Genomic DNA, 20,060 nt, shown 5'->3' with positions numbered 1-20,060 from the left:
TAAGAACTGTAAATTTCTTCGTTTTATTCCAAACATATTAATAACATCCAAAATGAAAGATAAATTATCTGCGATAAATTATTTTACGTATAGGTTATACAGACTACAGAATACGACCTATCTATGATGTTAATATACGATAACAATGAGTATATTTTTATATTTATTTCATATCTTAAAAGTGATTTCAACAAATAATTTGCCTCGGTAATAAGGTAATATTGTGGTAATATTTTTTCCAGGGGTGGGGGGGGGGCAAGTGCCCTGTCTTGCCCCCCCCTCCCAATGGGCGCCCATGATTGTGCACAATATGTGTCTACCGCACATAGATAATGTATTTATGTAATTAGCCAAGAATATATTAAAATAATTTATTAGCTAGGTACATAATATCAGTATAAATGTATACAGGCGTCTAGCTACAGTGTTAGTCTTATGCCATACGCTGACGGTTATTCAAACCTATTTGAAGGGCTGGTGACGATTATATATTTTGTGCGTGGAGTTTTGGACGGTTGTAAAAAATTAAATAATATTTTCATCATTACATTACGATTTTATTAAAAAGTAATACAATTATGCGAGATAATAAACAATTATATTGTTTCACACGCATGGTTGGCATGTGTTTTTAATTTTTTTTTCACTGCACATAATATATAATATAATATTTCTTTAAGCAATTTTACATTAAAAATCAGGGGATAAAAAAATAATAAGTCATGATGTTTATGCAATCGCTGTTGCGATGGTCGATATCTGCAACCATGTTATTGACACTGGTGTTGATTGAGTCCAATGGTCAAGTTCGTCAGGACAGTGATGGTCTCTTGCTTCAAACAAAGTCAACACAATTCTCTGTACGCAATGGTTCCGGATTGGAGTTCGATGGTGACCGAAATGATAAGTCACTGCAGGATAAGGATATTTTCTCCAATTCATGGGTGTCTGATTTGTTTTACCGTGCATTAGCCAATTTTACAATACAGGGAGTGGGCAGCACCGCTTGTCAGCGACAAGTGGATATGTACGTTAAACATTTATGGAATTACACGAATTGGGCGGTCAGAAGTAAGTTAATACTAAGCCATAATAATCATTGTGTCATGAGTACTTATGCATAACCTAAAAACAAAAAAAAATTGTTTTTTCGCGAATGTTTTCATTTTTTTTTTTGTTTTTATTGTTTTTTTTTTTGTTTTGAATAAGTATTAGAGATTTTTGATCTCTAGAATATTACCTATATTTAATTTAATATTGAAACTATCCTCAAAGTAGAGTATGAAATAATTTTTACAGCCCCTAAATGTGATGACAGATAAAAAACACATTTCACTATAAAATAAAAATATTCATCGCTTCAAATAGAATCTTGAACAAAGGTCATAAGATCACATCATAGTTCATAAATTTAAGTGTAGAAAAGTATTATGTTTTTAATTTAGAAGAGATTTTCTGTAAACAGTTAACATTTGATTTTTACATAATGTTTTAAAATTTAAATTAAGTTGAGTTTATCATAAATTAATTAAGACATTTTTTGCTATTTTAAACCAAACTTAATACTTAAAACCTTTACTGTTGCATTTTATGATGCATGAATATCCAATTACGGGATTGGGGTATGAATTAAAGAAAAATATTCAAACCTGAATTTTTATATAAATTAAATAGTTACATATATGTATCGTAAAAATGTATCATTAGTATAAAAAAAAATCTTACATTTCAGGAGTGGAGTAACCCTACTACAGCTTCACTATTCGCGCCCTAATGATGAGTATCTAATATTTTCAATTAGCCTATGTAATTTTAAATTATTTAATATTTAATGATTTATTTATAAAACTACTTGAGTGCCAAAAAAATAAAAAAATAATTTAATATACTGTAACATTGAACAATCTTTGAAATTTCCAAAATCTGAGAAATAAAATTTTGTATTTCAATTATCTGTATTTTTGTACTATACTTTTATACTACAACGTATAGGTGTTTTATATCCTAAATGTCTTGAATTTTATAATATTTTTGGTTTATTTTGTTCAAAAAAAAAAAATTGAAACGATGAATAATAATTATAGAATTGTAGTCATTTTTTTATATTACACATTTAACGGATGATATGCGATTGCGAACGGACGTTTTTCCGTAACACGATTGCGAACTTTTAAGTTACCTTTAATCGTGCGATGTTGCCAGATTAGGTGTCAGTCGATTACAATTTTTTAAATAATTATTTTTAAAATAATTTAATAGTAGGTATAAAGATTTTCTGCTACTACGCTATTAAAACAATTTATATAACCCTATGGCCAAAAAATATAAATCTAAAATTGAATTAACATTAAAAATTATAATGATTATAATTTATAAAATCCACGAGGATCTAATTTTATATTTACAAAAAATTGGAAACTCTTAACTAAGAAAAAAATTTTAAAAAGAAAAGAAAAAATTTAGAAAAATATTTTAAAAACTATTATTTTTTTATTGTTTTTATTTTTTCAGTTTATACATTATGTACAAATATTATTAATATTTATAATCCGAAATTATTTTAATTATTCAACATTTAAAATACTTCATATTATTTTAGTTTGTAACGTAGCTTTAATGTAACATTATATTATTAATATTGAATAGTTTTTATTAAAAAAAAAAAAAATTTATTGAATTCCCGAACAAAATTAAACATGTTCAGAAATTATAAAATTGGCGACATAGCCTATAAAAACGTTCGAAATTGTTCGTTTTTCGGCAAAAAAAAAAACAAATTTTTTAATTAGCGAAATTCGTTCACAATCGTGTTAAAAAAAGGTAAAACGTTCGCAATCGTTCGTCATCCACATTTTACTATTATAGCTGTAGTGTACAAAAATAATTTAACTATAATTTATCATATTATTGCATTCGTAATTTATATTAATCATTATGTATAGTGCAGTGCCGCAGATAGTAATTTTATATAATCATATGGAGGAGGTTGTTATAATAGTAATATAATATAGTTAATTAAGAAAAAATAATACATTTTTTATATTTTTATTAAGCAAATATTTTTATTGCTAGCACCTTTGACATTGGTAGCTTTAGTAAAATAATTTATTATACCTAACACGTTTTTATTGTTTTTTCGTTAGGATGCGTTTTAATTTCCATTTTTTTTATTTACTCTTCAACTGAGTTCAAAGAATTATAAAAATTTTTTTTGAAGTTTTTACGTAATAAAATAATATTTTGTTAATAGTTTTAAAGGTTAGATTGGTTTAGCTCAGTGATTGTTCGACATAGTATAATAAATTATAGTCATGGGCTATGATTGATGTAACGGCTTAAGATTTATTGTAATCAATATATTTTAAATTGCTGTTGATGGTGATTTGTTATTGCGAGTCGCGACCTATATAGATACCTTGAAGAAATGCCTTACTTATATTATTAACAACATCACAAATATATATAACTACTAAATCGGGAAGTAGGGACAGTAGGGTGACAAATTCCGGCTCATTTAAAATATTTTTTAAATATAAGATTTAAATTGTATTAAAATTTAACAATCACAAATAAAATTATGCAAACAACTATTAAAATATATAAATATAGAGATAAGAAAATATAGTTGATTCAGAATTTATAGAAATTTATAATTGAGTATTTTTCCAGTTTTTTCATTGAATATTTCACGATAGTCGTAGAAATAAAAATCGAAAGAAATTATTATTTCGTATTGTAATTTTTGTCCAGTTTTAGAATTGTAGGAATAGTGAATGAATCGTATTAAGATTTTTACCATCACTGTATAATAAAACGTAAAAAAAAAAGATGTGTTTAAAAAAGATATCTATATCCAGAACTAATAGTTTTTTCAGGAATTTAAAATTAAGAAAAAATGAGGAGCATTTCTTATACAGAAAATTCCTATAATTTACTTCATAACTACGAGTACAATACTATACTGGTTTATGGTTAACCAATTCAGTTAACCTAACTACATTCTATATTTCCATCATATTTTGACATCATCGCTTTAATAGAGCTTTATCTCTGTTTGATTATAAAATCCGAATTACTTTAAAATGCTTACTATAATTTTACTATTTTTTTATTAGAAAAAGTTAAACTAAACCAGTATATAAATCTAGATTAATGATACATTGTAGTATTATATAAGACAGGTACTACATTTTTCATAAAACAATTATAATTGCTTTATATTTTTGTTTTAAATAATTTCACGGTATCCTTAAATCTAGGTTCGTGGCTTCCTCGTTGGAAACCTCTGTTAAAGATGGTATTTTAAAATTTTGAGTCGGTAGTTCTTTGATTTTTTTCAATTCCTCTTTTAACTAATGAAAATATTAAAACTTGATAAGCAGTAGTGTAAAGTTTTATGAGAACATTATTATATTAAATGAGCTCTATTCAACAATGTTTATTAAAATGCGATAATTAATCAATATATTTAATGAATGCAATAATAATTAATAGGAATACCATAGTCAATGAAAAAAATGTATTGAACTTCTACTAAAAATTAAATTTAAATAATTTAAGTTTATGGAGTTTTTGTTGGTAATAATAAAATATAATATAATTATATTTATACAAGGCATTTGATTACAATAATTCGTAAAATTATATGTATGTATTATGTACCTAATACAATAAATAAAAAATGTGTACAATTTATGATAATGTGCATAATATTTATTTCATTTACGGCCAAACGAAACAGTTAAATAAAAATAAATATGATAAATTTAGAGTGGACGACAGGTACGAAGGTATTTAGTATTTACAGGAACCCACGTCAAAATTCAAAATTGTCTGTAGTCACTATACTATAGTGTATAATAATTACTTTAGTAGGTTTCTATAATTTGTGTGCAGAAATTGAATAATAGTAAGATTTTCTCTTACAATTAAATTGACAGGATAACAAATTATACGAAATTTTTATCAAAAAAATGGCATTTTACAGATAGTGAGCACTCGTCTCGTCATAAGCTAGCTCTATTTAATGTAGTTAATTTAAATTTAAAATAAACGATAAAGGTTTTAAAAAACCTAATATAAGATATTTCAAATTTCAATTTTTAAACGCGTAAAAATAAATTAGAAGTTAATATTTTTGAGATTTTATAAAAACATAATATGTTAATTATTTTGTTATAAGTTATAACAAATATTTACATTAAACAAATAAATTATTAAATTATTATTGTTTATAACATATTGTTATAGCACGAAAGTTATATGGAAACTTATACATACAATTAGTTGATACGAGTACCTAAATATATAATATTGACTATTGTTAAAAACATATTAATTTAGATCAAGTTATATTTATTTCATGCTCATATCAAATGATCAAGTAGTATGATCACGATTCGGTAACTAAGTCTTTCTACCTTAAAAATGTGATTTAGATAAAAAGATTAATGATTTTGAAACGTACGGGCTTGCAGTAATATATTTTATGTTTCATAATTAGTAATATTCTCACTATGATTATAATTTGAACTCAATGACAAGGTAAACTCAAATTTTTTACAGCTTTTATGTTTTCAGATAATTATTTTGTAGCTAAAATTTAAAGAATTTTTGACTAAGAGATTTTTTAGATTTATTTGAATTTTTTAAGGTGATTTTAATGAGTTCTTCTTCAATTTCCGTTGGTCGTAGAATTAAGAATTAAGCTTTTAGGAGTTTTTCCATAAACTTTTAAATGACTACAAAACAATTTCTCTCAACGAAAATTTAACAAAATTAAGTTTCCATCGGCTATCTTCATTTGTAACAGCACATGTATATGATCTAGCCGATGTAGGTCATTTATGATTCTAAAATTTTTATCGATAATATAATACATACGTAATAATTAATACAATGTAATTATTGTAATCAACAGTCACCAATTATTGGTCTCATGATTAATGGAATAATTTACTTATTGGATTCAAATAAGCTGATTCCGATTTACATGTATACTAATATAATATAGGAAAAATCATATATTATATTGGATTTTCTATATTAGTTGATGGTGTTAAGAGGACGTCGTAATGTCATTCATTCATAAAAATTATAAACTAAATTTTTTTTAACTTATGTTAAAATATGCCCTTAAAAAATAAAAATATGTATTAAGAGGACGTCGCATCTTTCATGTGTTGTCTCCGTCTTACACACGTATGACAATAAATTTTCGTTCACCAGTTTCAATAGTGTGCTTATAGTTTTGATATTAAAGTGAATTGACTTATTATCAAACTTTTTGTTAATAACATTACATGTGTTCTCTCGTTGATTTTTATGATATTTTAATTTTTAAGTAACTTATGAGCATTTTAAAATATTTATATTTTTTAAGGGCATATTTTAACATAATTTAAAAAATGTTAGTGTGTTGTTTAGATTTTATTGCATTTATTTTGATGATTAGTAGTTAATATACTATTTTTTTGACTCATCATAGTATTTTAGTTTACGAAAATATTTATTTATTTTTTTTTATATAAATAACGAAAAAAAAGCTTTTGAAAAAAAAATATTTTCTACATAACATTATCAAATTTTATAATTTTTTTCTTTATGAATGACATTACACATTTGAAATACATTAATAATGATAGATAAATAACAATGAATATTTATTAGCACATGGCCAAATTTAGTTTTCTCACTAAAACTTATTTGTATATAATTTTATTTTGAGCTTTTTACTTAATTGATTAATTCAGTCAATGGATTTATATACTACGGCCATAAAACGAGTTCAATAAATAATAGTAACTATTGTATTTTACAATAAGTTAAGAACATAATAGTTTAATGTAGTATAATATCATCATTTGTCAAGAATAATAAGGAATACATTTAAGAATCGTGTTTTTAATAAAGGTGTATTATAATTTATAAGTGTACGAAATACCTATTTATATTTATTAAATGATTAAACGTATTATTTTTCAGTGCAAGAGTCTTGGAATCGGTATCCAGTTGGTATATTGATAGGCAACAAATATCATATGGGAATTTATGATGAATGCGTCAACGTGCATTATCCAGTTAGGGGACAGTATTGTTTGTCTGAAATAGATTTGATTCCGTCAGAGGAGAAAAATTACAGCTTATATAATGTAACAGAAAACTTTAACGATGCGACTAACAATAGTGCATGGAAAACAATACTCGAGGTATGTTGTAATGCTTGATTGCCATTTTAGAAAAACATATATTGATAAATGTTACGAAAAATTATAGTTGATGAACTGTAGGAATAACAAATATTATGTTTCGTACAAAATGTTGATTGGTATTAACTGTATTAATTTATTATTGTTCGATCTAAATTAAATTTGTACAATAAAATGCTTAACACGAGGGTGAAAAATTGAGGATATGGTTTTACTCTGACAATGGAACATTTAGATTAGACTTGGTATTTTTTTTTAGTGGGTCGATACTCCAGATCAAATCAAACGAAACAGTTTGAATTTAGGAATATGCATACCAGATTCTTGTTCGGCGTCAGATCTACAAATGTCGTTGCAAAACAAATTGGACAGATCGTTTTTGTCGGAAAAGTTCAAAGCTATCGTTAAAGTGGATCCAATAATGTGTACTGTCAGTGGAGATATGTATCCTTACAACACGATGTATTATGTAACCAGGTAACTTGATAATAACTAATAAAAACAATATTTTTATTTCAGTAGTAGAAATACGGAACATTTCTATAAAATAAAAATTATAATTATTTCTCAGATGAATTTTAATTACAAATAATTAATTATATCTTCGAAATCCAAAGTATACAATTAATCGAAATAAAGACAATCAGCATATATAGTTTAAAATTTAAATATAATATTATAATTAATTTTAATATAATACAATTATATCATAATTCGTTAATATTGCAATAATTGATAAACCTGCCTAATGAAAGTATTATTTGTTTCCATAATATAATATATTATATAATATAGTATATATTATATAATATAGTATATATTATATACTATAGTTAATCGAGAGTAAAGGTAAATAAATGTTTATCGCTGCAAACAGTGACCATGAAATTGATAAAAAAAAAAAAAAATAATAACGGCAATAAAACTGAAAAAATATTATTACACTTATTAAGTATCTATATTGAAATTGTGTCCTAATGGATGAATGGTAAGATTTTTTATAAAACCGTATTAATGATTAATGGTTAAAAATTAAAAAGCCATATAAAATATTAAAGTCATTGCAAATGTTTTAGTATCAGAATAAAATGATAAATGAATTGGCTATGCAATGATGTGCATGTGTAATTTTTTTCTCAAAAATGTTTTATAAACTACAAAAAATACTTCGATTTTCAACTTCTAGAGAGGTTTCTATAAAATATTAGATTTAATTAATTCTCTTAGAGTTCAAAAATATAAATTCCTTAGCACTAACGAGATAATCGAGAAAAATAAAAATTAATAAAACAAAACACAAATATTTATTACAGGGATTTTTTTTATAAAGTCTATTTTGTTGTTTGTTGTAATTTAAAATTAAATAACTGTAGATACTTGACAATTTCTTCAAATATTATATAGATAAACATTTTCTAGATATTATAGAATTTTAAAAATATTTTAGATCTTTTATTTGAGGTATTTATAGACATTTTAAATTTTCAAATTTTTAGTTTATATTTTATTTAAAAAAATGTTGTATAATGAAACTTTTGTCACTAAGTAAAAAAAATAAATGATAAGTCTTAGTTTACAATTATTGTGTATATTTATAGGCCGACAGGCCATATTCACTCTGAATTGTTTTTCGTAGTATACAATAATTAATTATTAATTATCATTGAATTCAAATTTAATACAGCCATTGAAATTATGAGGCACACTTGACCACTATACTGTACAGCGCTCAGTGACGATTTATCCGGTTTGAGCGATACTGACTTTCCTACCTAACAAAACTGAAAATCAAATATAATAATCAATATGAATATCTAATAGTTAAATTATGTTTTAACTTTTAACGAAAATATTGTGATTAAATTCAATATAATTACATAATATGTGTGGCCTGGTGTTGCACGGTGGTTGGCCTTAGTCACTATATAATGTGTTCTGAAGTCAAGTATCAGCCGGCGTCACTAGCTCTCAGATGGGTGACCATCCGAGTTCTTGGTGACGAATCTATGGCGCGCACACATGTTCTTACCGTACTAACCAGACTTTATAAACCTTACATAAAAAATCTACTCTTCCTATCCATAGCTAATGGTCTTAGTTGCCGGGCTTAAATAAGATCAATAAAAAAAAAATGTATAATATTGTATATAATAATCGTATAATTGTTTATATATTTTTATTTTTTTTTTTGTTTAGTGCATTTTTTGTAGTATTAATATTGATCTGTTGTGGTATGACCGTAATTCATTTTTTAAGACTATCGCATAATCAAAATAAAAATATTGTTGGTAAGTATCATAAATAATTGTAAATATAATATCAAATGTTCAAATATCATCCATGTGTGTGTTATATTTAATTTTAAATTATAAGTTAAGAACTAAGCAGAAAATATATAGCAATTATTGATAGGTATTATAATGATGAGGTATTTTTTATTAATGTTCCTATAAGGTTAGATTGAAGTCTATTAATAATGTTTGAGAAAACCTAAACATTTATAATTATTTTGTTACAATTTACAGTAGAGTTTAAATTATAAGTTTATAAATTTGTTAAAAAAAATGTATACGTACTACAGTTATTATTAATAAATATTTTATTTATTTATTAGCAAAAATCGATATTTTAATAATGGTTTAATTTAATTCAATGCATGTCGAAAATCAATAATTTAATTTTTTTAGAAACAAATATTTAAATTATTAAGACTTAAGTTTAAATTTAAAAGTCTATTTATAATTATAGTATACTTTACTTAAATCAAAATAGTTTAACTGGGATAATGATAGTTTTGATCAATTGTATTAAATATTTTTTTGTCTTTTAGATGATTCATTTTTCATTTCGTTTTCATTTATCAAGTCTGGCAAAACATTGTTGTACTATGATAAAAACAACAAATCGAATATACTTAATGGTTTTAAAGTGTTGACCATGATATTCATTTTATTAGGTCACAGAAGTTTTTATTTTATAGGAAGTCCTATGAGTAATCCTAAAGTACTAGAAAAGGTGAGCAAAAAAAATTTAAATTTTGTGTTCTTTATGAGTGTGAAATACTTTTATATAGTTAGGTATATATGTAAATAATAAAATGAATTCATCATTCCTACATTCGTAGGATGATTTTATCATTACGTCTTTTACATTAGACTGCAATAATTGTTTTTTCTGTTGATGAAAGTATCAATTATAAAATATATAAGACCTATAAATAATAATCACTTATCAAAAACCAATTTCGATACCGCATTTTAGAATCAACAAATAATAATTAATACTCTGTCAATAAACAATTACAAATGCATTCAGTTTTTGCATGCGAGTATTCAGCTATGTTGAAATTAATTATTTCATACGTTTTACTCCTTTATATCATCGTCATATAACATCCAATGTTACTCTATCACCCTTATTTTTTTAATTTTTATAGTTTAATACAACTTTCTTCTGTACAGAGTGTTTCACGGTGAACTGACAATATTGCAATAACTTTTGTTCTATTGAATATTTTCAACTTTTTTTTTTTTAACTATCAATTGTTTTAATGTCATCTGTGCTACATTTAAGTTAAGTTTTCGATTTTTTTTTTAAATTTTGTATCTATGTAAAATTAAAAAAATAAAAAATTTTCTATTTGATATTTAAAAAAATCAAAATTGCCATTTTGTTGATATGATTTTTAAAACATGCTCACAAAAAAAAAAAAAAAAATGTTCAGTATAAAATGGCTACCTAGATTTTTTAGATATCAAATAGAACATTTTTTTTTTATTTTGTATAAAAAATGTTAAAAAAAAAAAATCGAAAAATAATTTAAATGTAGCGCAAACAACAATTCACAATTAAAAAAAAAAAGTTGAAAATGTTTAATAGAACATAAGTTATCGTAATAAATTGTCAGTTCATTGTGAAAACACTCTGTGTATGATATAATATATATCTATGAATTAATATACTTATTTTTAAACACAGAAAATATTGTTTAAATGATCAGACCGTCTTTTTTTCATAAGATTTCTTTTACACAATACCATAAACCTTTTTTAGTAAAAACTCAATTAATTAAAGATTACAAAAATAATACTGTGAGTATTTTAATTATAATTGCGAAGGTTAGATAGAATTCCATTATATCTATTTTTAGTTAAAATCTGTTCAATTAAAGTAATAGAACAATTCTATATTATGCTTACCATACATTAAATTAATCATGATAATTATAGATATACCATAATGGACCGGATATTTTCTTGACTAGTATGAATCTAGTAGATCCATTTTTCTACATTAGTGGTTTTATCATGTACTTAACAGTCTCTCGGGTACTCTCAAAAACTGGACTAGCGTGGATAAAAACGGTTATCAACAGAATATTAAGGTAAAATTATGTTGTCGTACATTTTTTAATCGAATTTACCTATAGTTTTATGGTACAATATCCTGCCATCCATCGAGGGCGTAAGGTAAATATCTATTATCGATAATAAACACGATCTTAATCATTGATTTTAGACTGTTACCGGCTTATTGCGCGACGATAGCGATCACAGCCAATATCTTACCGCACCTGGGTGACGGGCCGCTGTGGCCCCAAAAAACTTGGATCGAAGCCGAGACTTGTAAAAAATATTGGTGGATTAATTTGTTATTTATAAATAATTTAATTGATGCCAAGTACCAAGTAAGACTTATTGATCAAAATAATATATATTTATATTTTTATGGAAAATATATTTTGCTTAGTAAAAAAAAAATTCTTGTAAAAAAGTTATGCTATAGTAATTAAACCAAAATACCATTGGTAGATACTCGGACAAGTATTTAAATGTACCTAATAATTAATATTATGTTTAATGATAAACAGTGCCTTATAGCGAGCTGGTACATATCGTGCGACGTTCAGTTTTTCATAATTGGAGTATTTATAATTTATGTTTACACAAAGAACAATAAATACGGAATTAGATTGCTTGCTACTGTAGTTATTTTATCGATATTTATACCATTTATAATTACGATTTTGACGAAAAGCGAAGGAATACTTAAAATACACATTCCGTAAGTAAACTTCATTGATATTATAATAATGAAATCGAAACGATACTTTAAAGGTATCTAAGTATGTTATGATTCACTCGTTGTGAGTTTTGAATTTTGATTATAGCACCGATGAGTTAATTTATAATACATATTAAGATCAGCGGCGTATTTAGGAATTGTTATAGGGAGGGGATGAGCCATTGAATTTCGCACATAAAAGTGGGGGGGCTTCGCCCCCCACACCCCCCTTCAGGTTATCATAACTTGATCACTAAATACTCTTCAGTTTATACTTTACACACTATATATTATATTCTACACTAAGTACCAATTATTCATTTTTTTGGTTAATAACAATAACATAATGATTATTATTAATTAAATCTGAAATAAATTTCAATTTTTAATTCTTTGAAATTACTCATTAATAATTACCATCTTACTACCAACATTCAACATCAATGTCCAATAATACAATAAGAAATAATAGTATCATAAATATTTTTTTTATTATAATAATTATAAATTAGAACATTTAACAATATAAATAAGTATTGTTCATTAATCATTTGTTAAATTAAAAATATTTTCAGACTTATATACTTAAACTTTGATACTTTACATTTATAATACAAAATCAAATTTTCTCTGTTTAGTTGCCAGTTCATCAATTACTTCATTAATATTTATGTCTATTGTCCGATGAACTGATAAAAGTGCTAGTCCGTTAAGACGTTCCTAATACAATAAAAATAAAAATAATTAATAATATATTAGATAATAATAAAATATTATAAATTATAATATTGTATAGTAATATTAGGGAATAATATAAGAAAAACCTCATTCATTGAATTTCTACAATAGGATTTTAAACGTTTTAATGTAGAAAAGCTCCGTTCAGGTGTAGCTGTAGAAACAGGCAAAGTAACTAATATTTTAAACAAAAAATGGATGTTTGGATAAATATCTTTATCGCAGTTTTGTAAAGCATCTAATCCATTTTTTGTTAAACTTTCACAGCTTGAAGCAAGTTTTAGTTTCCACATTTTGAGTTCAGCCAAAACATTGTGTTTATCGATAATAGGCGAATACAGATCAACTAATTTTTGAAATTCTATTTTATCTTTATCGGTAAACTCTGAATGAAATAAGCATTCAAAACCTAGGGATTTCAGTAAGAGTTTTGTAAATAAAATAGAAGTATACCTTTTAATTATTACAATAATTTACAACTAATATTTTGGTGTTACCTATTAAAATGTTTTTATGGTTTATAAATCTTTCCTTGAGTTGAGATATAAAATGATCTATATAAGGCAAAAATATTGTCACTCGAAAATAATCTTCATCTGATTTTATATTTTGAGGATTAGCTCTATTAGTTTGTTTTGTTGTTATACGTTTTTTATTGATAGTAATCTCAAATATATCTGCTGATTTCTATAAGTGATTAGGTACTTAGATTAAATAAAAATATAAAATAAACATTAAGTTTTTATATTACCTTTACTTCATTAAAAATTAATTTAAATTCTTTTTCTGAAGCTTCCCGCATATCTGTTAATACACTTATAACATTTTCAATTAAATCTATTGTTTTTTTTAAATCAATTTTTTCTTTCTGCAACTGTTTGCAAATTGGCAAGCCATATGAAAATAGTACCTAAAATAAAACAACTACTATTAAATATGTTCAAATTAATACATTTATATATCTACAATCTACATAGCTATGTATTTCAGATTTTATTAAATTTTATATTTTACCTTAGTAACATATAGTGAAACCATAAACTCAGAGTCTTGAATATTCTTCAGAAGCATACAGGCATCAGTGGCAGATGTATCTTTCCATTCTGAAGCGATATAACTTAAGGATTTGACAACATAAGGATAAAGTTCACAGAAATCATTCAATGCATCGTACCTTTGCATCCATCGAGTGGCACAAAGTCTTTTAAGTGTAGTAACATTGGGTGTATGGTCTGCTTTCTCAATTTCATTTTGTAGTACATTATTTCTTTTAGGTGTATTAAAAAAGACATGTAGTTTTTCAACTATTCCAAGACAATTTCTTATCGGTCTAATGTTGCTTGACGAGGACACAGCTAAATTGAGGGAGTGTGCAGAACAATGGACATATAATGCTCTGGGAAATTGATCATTAATTATTTTCTGTACACCTCTAAATTCACCAGCCATATTGCTGGCCCCGTCATATCCTTGACCGTACATGAACTCACAGTTTAATCCACAGTCACTTAAACCTTAAACAAAAATGGTTAAATTAAAACTAAAATTGAATAATTTATTATAAATTATAAAATATTTTACCTCTTAATATAGAAGTTGCTAAGTCTTTTCCTGTTAAACTATGTATAGAGAAAAACTGGAGAAAGCTCTCATTTAGTATATTTTTACTATCGACATACCTCACACATATAGATAATTGCTCAGTTGTCGAAATGTCTGTTGTTTCATCTGCTAGCACAGAAAAACATTCAGACATATTTATTTTGTCAACAATTTTTTTTAAAATTATTTTGTTGCAAGCTTCAATGATTTGATTTTGTATTCCTGGACTAATGTACTTATTCCGTTTACCTGGTCCTTCAAGTACTGTTTTTAGATAATCATCCCCTTTAGCTCTATATTTTAAAATAGCCCTAAAGTTTCCTTCATTACACTTATCATCTAAATGATTAAAATTGAATTTTTTTAACTGTTTTAAATTAATACAAAATAGATGTAAACAATTACCACTTATATCAATTTGGCCATGATCACGGTGTCCTCTTAAAGAAATATCTTCTCGACCACAAAGTAAGATACATTGAATAATCGGTACCAAACGTTTCCTATTTTCTTGTATTTGAATAACTCTATAAATTATTAAATATTGAAATTTTAAAAATTTAATTCATAATTATAGACATTTACAAAATATACCAAACTAGCCTAACTTACCTATCATTATCGATTTGTTGTATTATTGGCAATTTTCTTTTTTCAAAGACATCCAAAAAATTTTCTGCATCTAACACAGCTTCTATATGGTACTTTTTTTTAGAATGGGCCCGGAAATCCTTAATAATTTAATACACCTTATTAATTATTATTTTACTAGTTTTTATACTTTCATATTATTAACAAGTAAAATTATTTACTTGTAGAGCATCTTTATACTTTATAAAGGGATTAACAACGAGCTGTCCAAGTGGTTGATTTCCAATTCCTCCATATTTGGAAAATGCAACACAATATTTACAATAACCCCCTTGTCTAATTTTTGAATATGCTAACCAAGGAAATAAATTCATCCACGACGACTGAAATTTTAATTTTCTTTTTTTATTTTCTATAACTGGAAAAGTAAAATTGTTAGGAGGAACCCAAATGTGTTTCAAAACCTATTCAAAAAACAATAAATTAGGAATTGTTTATAATTTCATCTTAATTAATTGTAGTATTTATAATATATATAAATATAATTTCAGTTTCTAACTCTCAAAGTCTAAAATCTAAATGCTTGCAAAACATAATACTTAATACAGTGCTGTAGGCAAACATTTTTTTTTGGGGGGGCATATGTCCCAGACCCCAGTGATCGTCTGGTTATTTCACTGTTATAATAATATATTATATTACTTAGCTACTTATATTAAATGTTACCTTTAGTTTTTCCTCATTTGTTAATGATTTTGATGTATTAGTAAATAAAGAAATGTCATCTACATAAATCTCAGAATCCTTAATACTTTTATCAATATTACTAGTATTATCACCAGGAGCATTCTAATACAAATTAAAACAATAAAACATAATATACATTAGGTACTTTGCAAAACATTTATATCAACAATAATATATGACATAATTATACAAATATTAAGTGCCCGAGTGCCCCCCCTAAGGTTAGTTTATATATTTAGTTTTCAGTTTTCACTAATATGTAAGACATAGGTAGTATAACTATAATACTATAATAAGTATAACAATATGTGACTTAGATTTTGAATTCAAATTTTATTTGACTTAAATAATTTAATTGATTTTAGTTCTTACTAGTGGTTGTGGGCTAGCCACTGATTTTTTTGATAGTATCTTTTTCACTGGTACCTAATTGAGTGATCAAAAATCAATAAGACAATAATAATTATTAATAGATACGTTTTAAAAACGAAATAATTTATATTAATTAAATATTATCGAGATTAATAATTATATATATTTCTTTTACTTACATCTTCATTTTCCACATGAATATTTGTCTTCTTTTGTTGTGGCTTAAAAAAAGAATCTAGTGTATGTGTATTTCGTTTCATTTCAAATTAAAATCAACAGTTTAACACAGAAGATCAAAATTAAAAATGCAATTATTATAAACTGGCAACTGCTCGTGTTTAGCCTGCGAATACGAATGTTGTTTTTCCAAACAAATAAATATCAAATATGCCGATAGCCTGATTACGTGGAATATATTAGACCATCTGACCATTCCATAATAATATAATAAATTGATTTTGCTATTTTAGTTCTAGTCTAAAAATATCTTGTTTTTATATTACAAAGTTACAACTGTACAGTAATAAGTAATAACTAATGACTAACGGCCCGCATACAAGCATAATAGAATAGTAATCGGACAGAAATAGCATTAACTCGCCGCACTAGCTACGACATAGCGGTTTTAGTGGCGTAATAATAGGCTATTAATAACCTTTTAACTTATTTTTTTTTTACTTTATTTACAAAAATAAAAAATACAATAAGATAATAAATGCTAAACACAATTTAGTGTCTAGGTATATTATATAGGTAAATTCTTTAATAATAGAAAAAAAAATACCAAGGGGGGGGGATTGATCCCCCTAATCCCCCCCCGTAAATACGCCGCTGATTAAGATGTCCCTGCAACTTACTATAGCGTTTTACATTTTTCGTATTAACTTATATAATCATACATTTTAAATATTACTTTTGTTATTTTGCGTAATTCATAAGATCTGTTATGATTTAAATCTTATTGGGTTTATTTTCAAGAACAAAAACATTATTAATAGTGTTTTGTTAAACTCTGCAAGAAAGTTTTATTGTTGTTAGCGTTATTAATATTTATACTTGGATATTTAAATGATAGAGTAGCTAATTATTACATACGTTAAATTATGAAATTAAAAATGTATTAAATACAAAATTTATTTCAGATTTTTAGAAAATCCTAGAAATTCTATAGATTTTAATGAATCTTACAGAGCAAGTTACATGCGAGCCACGCCTTTTTTTACCGGGTTGGCAATGCACTTTATTGTCGAAAAATTGATAGAGAAGAAAATTAAATTTTCACTGGTAAAAATCAAGTATAAACATATTGTTCTTTTATGAATTGAAACTATTTGGTTAAATGTAACTTTTATGTTTTAGACTACTGTCTACAGCAGCACACTCATTGTAACTGTGATCTGTTTGTGGATTCAGTATTACGGGGCAATATTTTATGATAGACAAAGGCCTTATTATGTATTAGAACAAGCTCTATATTTGACTTTCAGCCATTGTACTTGGACTGTAATAAGTGTGTGGGTTACTATTTTCAATTATACAAGCAGTTACGGTAATCACAATAGTTACGCTAAGATACTATTTATTATTATGATTAAAATATTAAATGCAATTACAGTTTTACTTGCATTGATTACTAATTCAACGAAACCAAAATGACAAAATGTTTAGAAATAATAATAAAGGATGTACGAATTGAAAATACATTTATATGTCTGAATCAAATTTAATTTTGTATCATTTTATCAACAATAATATTAACGATTTATAAATTGATGATATAAACATTATAAATGATATAATATCACCTAAAATAATAGATTGTGCTACTTTTAGCAAAAAAAAAAAAAAAAAGGACATATTTTTCCATGCCTAATAAATAGGTCACATATGAAAACGATGAGTAGTAACTAATAACTAGAGCAAGGACTTTCATGCATTCGCATATTTTTTCTGATTTACTTTTTCGTATGCAGAATAAGTACACTGTATATTTCACAATGTTTGTGATCAAAATCTCAAAGTTTTTAGTGCATATTTTTGCATATTTTGACATTTTTGGGTTTAAAGGACATATTTTTTTGTTTATAAGATCATATTTTTAGTTTGTATTGCATATTTTGAAGGTTTTTCGGAAATTATGTTTTTCAGTGAATATTTTTCATGATTTAAGGACACAAATTATTATATTTAACTGTTTCTATATTCTCATCAAGACGAAAGAGACTCATTTTATCATAGTTGAGAATCTGTAGATTAGATTACAATAAAGTAATATAAAATTCGGTAAAAACTTATAGAGAGATAATATAAAACTATTAAAATTAAATATTTAAAGAAAAAATATAATTTTTAGAGTTATACATTTTAGTGTATTAATTTTTTTGAGGGCATATTTAACTGCATATTTTTAAAGTGCATGAAAGTTCTTGCTCTACTAATAACTAATAACTTACATTCCCCAAAACACTCGTTAGTTCAAATTTCCAAACAGTACTTCGACAACCTACAAGTATAATGCTACATTCATTAAATACATTTTAAATGTATTGTACACTACCCAAGAGTCTAAATAAATTATTATTGTTATTGTAGCAATAATGTTGAATTTGGAAATCAGAGTTTACTATTATAAGTTACTGTAAACATATACAGTATTGAAATTTTATAATATGAATTTATGTATTTTTATTATTGCTTACAGGTTTTCTAGAGAAAATATTTAATAACAGATTTATTGTACCCGTTGGGAGATTATCATACTCCGTTTTATTAATAAACCTAATCGTTATGGCTATGTCACAGGGTTCACAAAGATCGCCCAATTTTCTATCATTTATATCATTGGTAAGATAAAAGATAAGTCGAAAGAAAAATAAGAACAAGCGACTATTTAACTTGAGTAATCTCCGATTAAAATCTCATTATTAGTAATCATAATACAAATGAATATTTTTTTTTAGTTGGATGCTGGAATATGCGGTATATTTAAAACTTATTTGATCAGCTTACTATTATACTTTGTCGTCGAAGCGCCGTTTGATGATTTGACTAAACGGATGATTTGGGGAAAGAAGTAATTTTTTTTTTGTTTTACTGCGTATACAATTTATTACTTAATAAACATATTAACTTTTTTATCGACGAAAAAACTTCTTGCACGAGTGTTTCAAAATAAATTGCAGTCTTTCCAAAGATATCTAATATACAAATTAAGTTCCTCGACTAAGTTAATGCAGTGTTTACTCAAAAGTTAATAAATATATTTTATTATAATAAAATATTATAATGACATGATAAATGCAACAATTTCAGCAAAAATTAAATCAACCTACCTTAGTATTTTTAATAATATCTTAAGACATAGTATACGAGCACCTAAATATACTTAAATTGATAGACAGTTTCCACTTAAAATTGACTTTTGTATGCAATAGTTTAGTATCATTTAACACATTCATTTCAGTAACTCGGTTAACATCTACAATACAGTGTGCCTACTGACCGACATTTCAAATTTTATTTTTGATGTTTAATTAATTATATTATGTTGTATAATTTTTAGTGAAAGAAAAAAATCGCCTTTATGGAAAAAAGTACAAAATGAAAAATCAACAATTGAAGGAAGTTCGAATTTAGGTATTACTAATGTATAATAAGTTATAAGTGGTTACATCTTATAAAAAGTTTAATATATAAGTACTATGTAATAATATTGTTGTAAAATTTAATTACAGTTCA

General features: G+C 25.2%; 2 protein-coding genes across 7 annotated transcripts; one reads left to right on the top strand and one right to left on the bottom strand.

Annotated features, from left to right (window-relative positions):
- The first annotated feature begins 661 nt into the window (after positions 1-661).
- Positions 662-20,028, top strand: LOC112602084 (nose resistant to fluoxetine protein 6-like). 2 transcript variants are annotated; one of them, XM_025350007.1, is made up of 13 exons: positions 662-1,071; positions 6,985-7,208; positions 7,468-7,685; positions 9,405-9,496; positions 10,039-10,223; positions 11,438-11,592; positions 11,727-11,895; positions 12,079-12,272; positions 17,465-17,606; positions 17,682-17,871; positions 19,024-19,166; positions 19,283-19,395; positions 19,885-20,028. In XM_025350007.1, exons 1-13 carry the CDS (start codon positions 723-725, stop codon positions 19,973-19,975), a joined length of 2,265 nt encoding a protein of 754 aa, XP_025205792.1. In that variant the 5' UTR covers positions 662-722; the 3' UTR covers positions 19,976-20,028. The 2 variants fall into 2 exon arrangements, with proteins under 2 accessions (XP_025205792.1, XP_025205793.1); XM_025350008.1 differs by lacking the exons at positions 19,024-19,166; positions 19,283-19,395.
- On the bottom strand, positions 12,855-17,151 carry LOC112602082 (zinc finger MYM-type protein 1-like). Of its 5 annotated transcripts, XM_025350004.1 has the most exons (13): positions 16,502-17,151; positions 16,323-16,376; positions 15,930-16,052; positions 15,425-15,667; positions 15,225-15,343; positions 15,018-15,139; positions 14,862-14,951; positions 14,592-14,738; positions 14,025-14,524; positions 13,762-13,920; positions 13,508-13,697; positions 13,097-13,419; positions 12,855-12,992 (listed from the first exon to the last, which is right to left on the bottom strand). In XM_025350004.1, exons 1-13 carry the CDS (start codon positions 16,580-16,582, stop codon positions 12,879-12,881), a joined length of 2,265 nt encoding a protein of 754 aa, XP_025205789.1. In that variant the 5' UTR covers positions 16,583-17,151; the 3' UTR covers positions 12,855-12,878. The 5 variants fall into 5 exon arrangements, with proteins under 5 accessions (XP_025205789.1, XP_025205787.1, XP_025205788.1 ...); XM_025350002.1 differs by having other exon boundaries at positions 14,592-14,951; XM_025350003.1 differs by lacking the exon at positions 15,930-16,052 and having other exon boundaries at positions 14,592-14,951.
- Positions 20,029-20,060: the final 32 nt, after the last annotated feature.

Source organism: Melanaphis sacchari, unplaced genomic scaffold, assembly GCF_002803265.2.
Source record: "Melanaphis sacchari strain LSU unplaced genomic scaffold, SCAv2.0 Contig81_pilon_pilon, whole genome shotgun sequence".
Lineage (NCBI taxonomy): Eukaryota > Metazoa > Arthropoda > Insecta > Hemiptera > Aphididae > Melanaphis > Melanaphis sacchari.
Note: the sequence above shows the minus strand (reverse complement) of the source record. Positions and strands in the feature narration are given on the sequence as shown.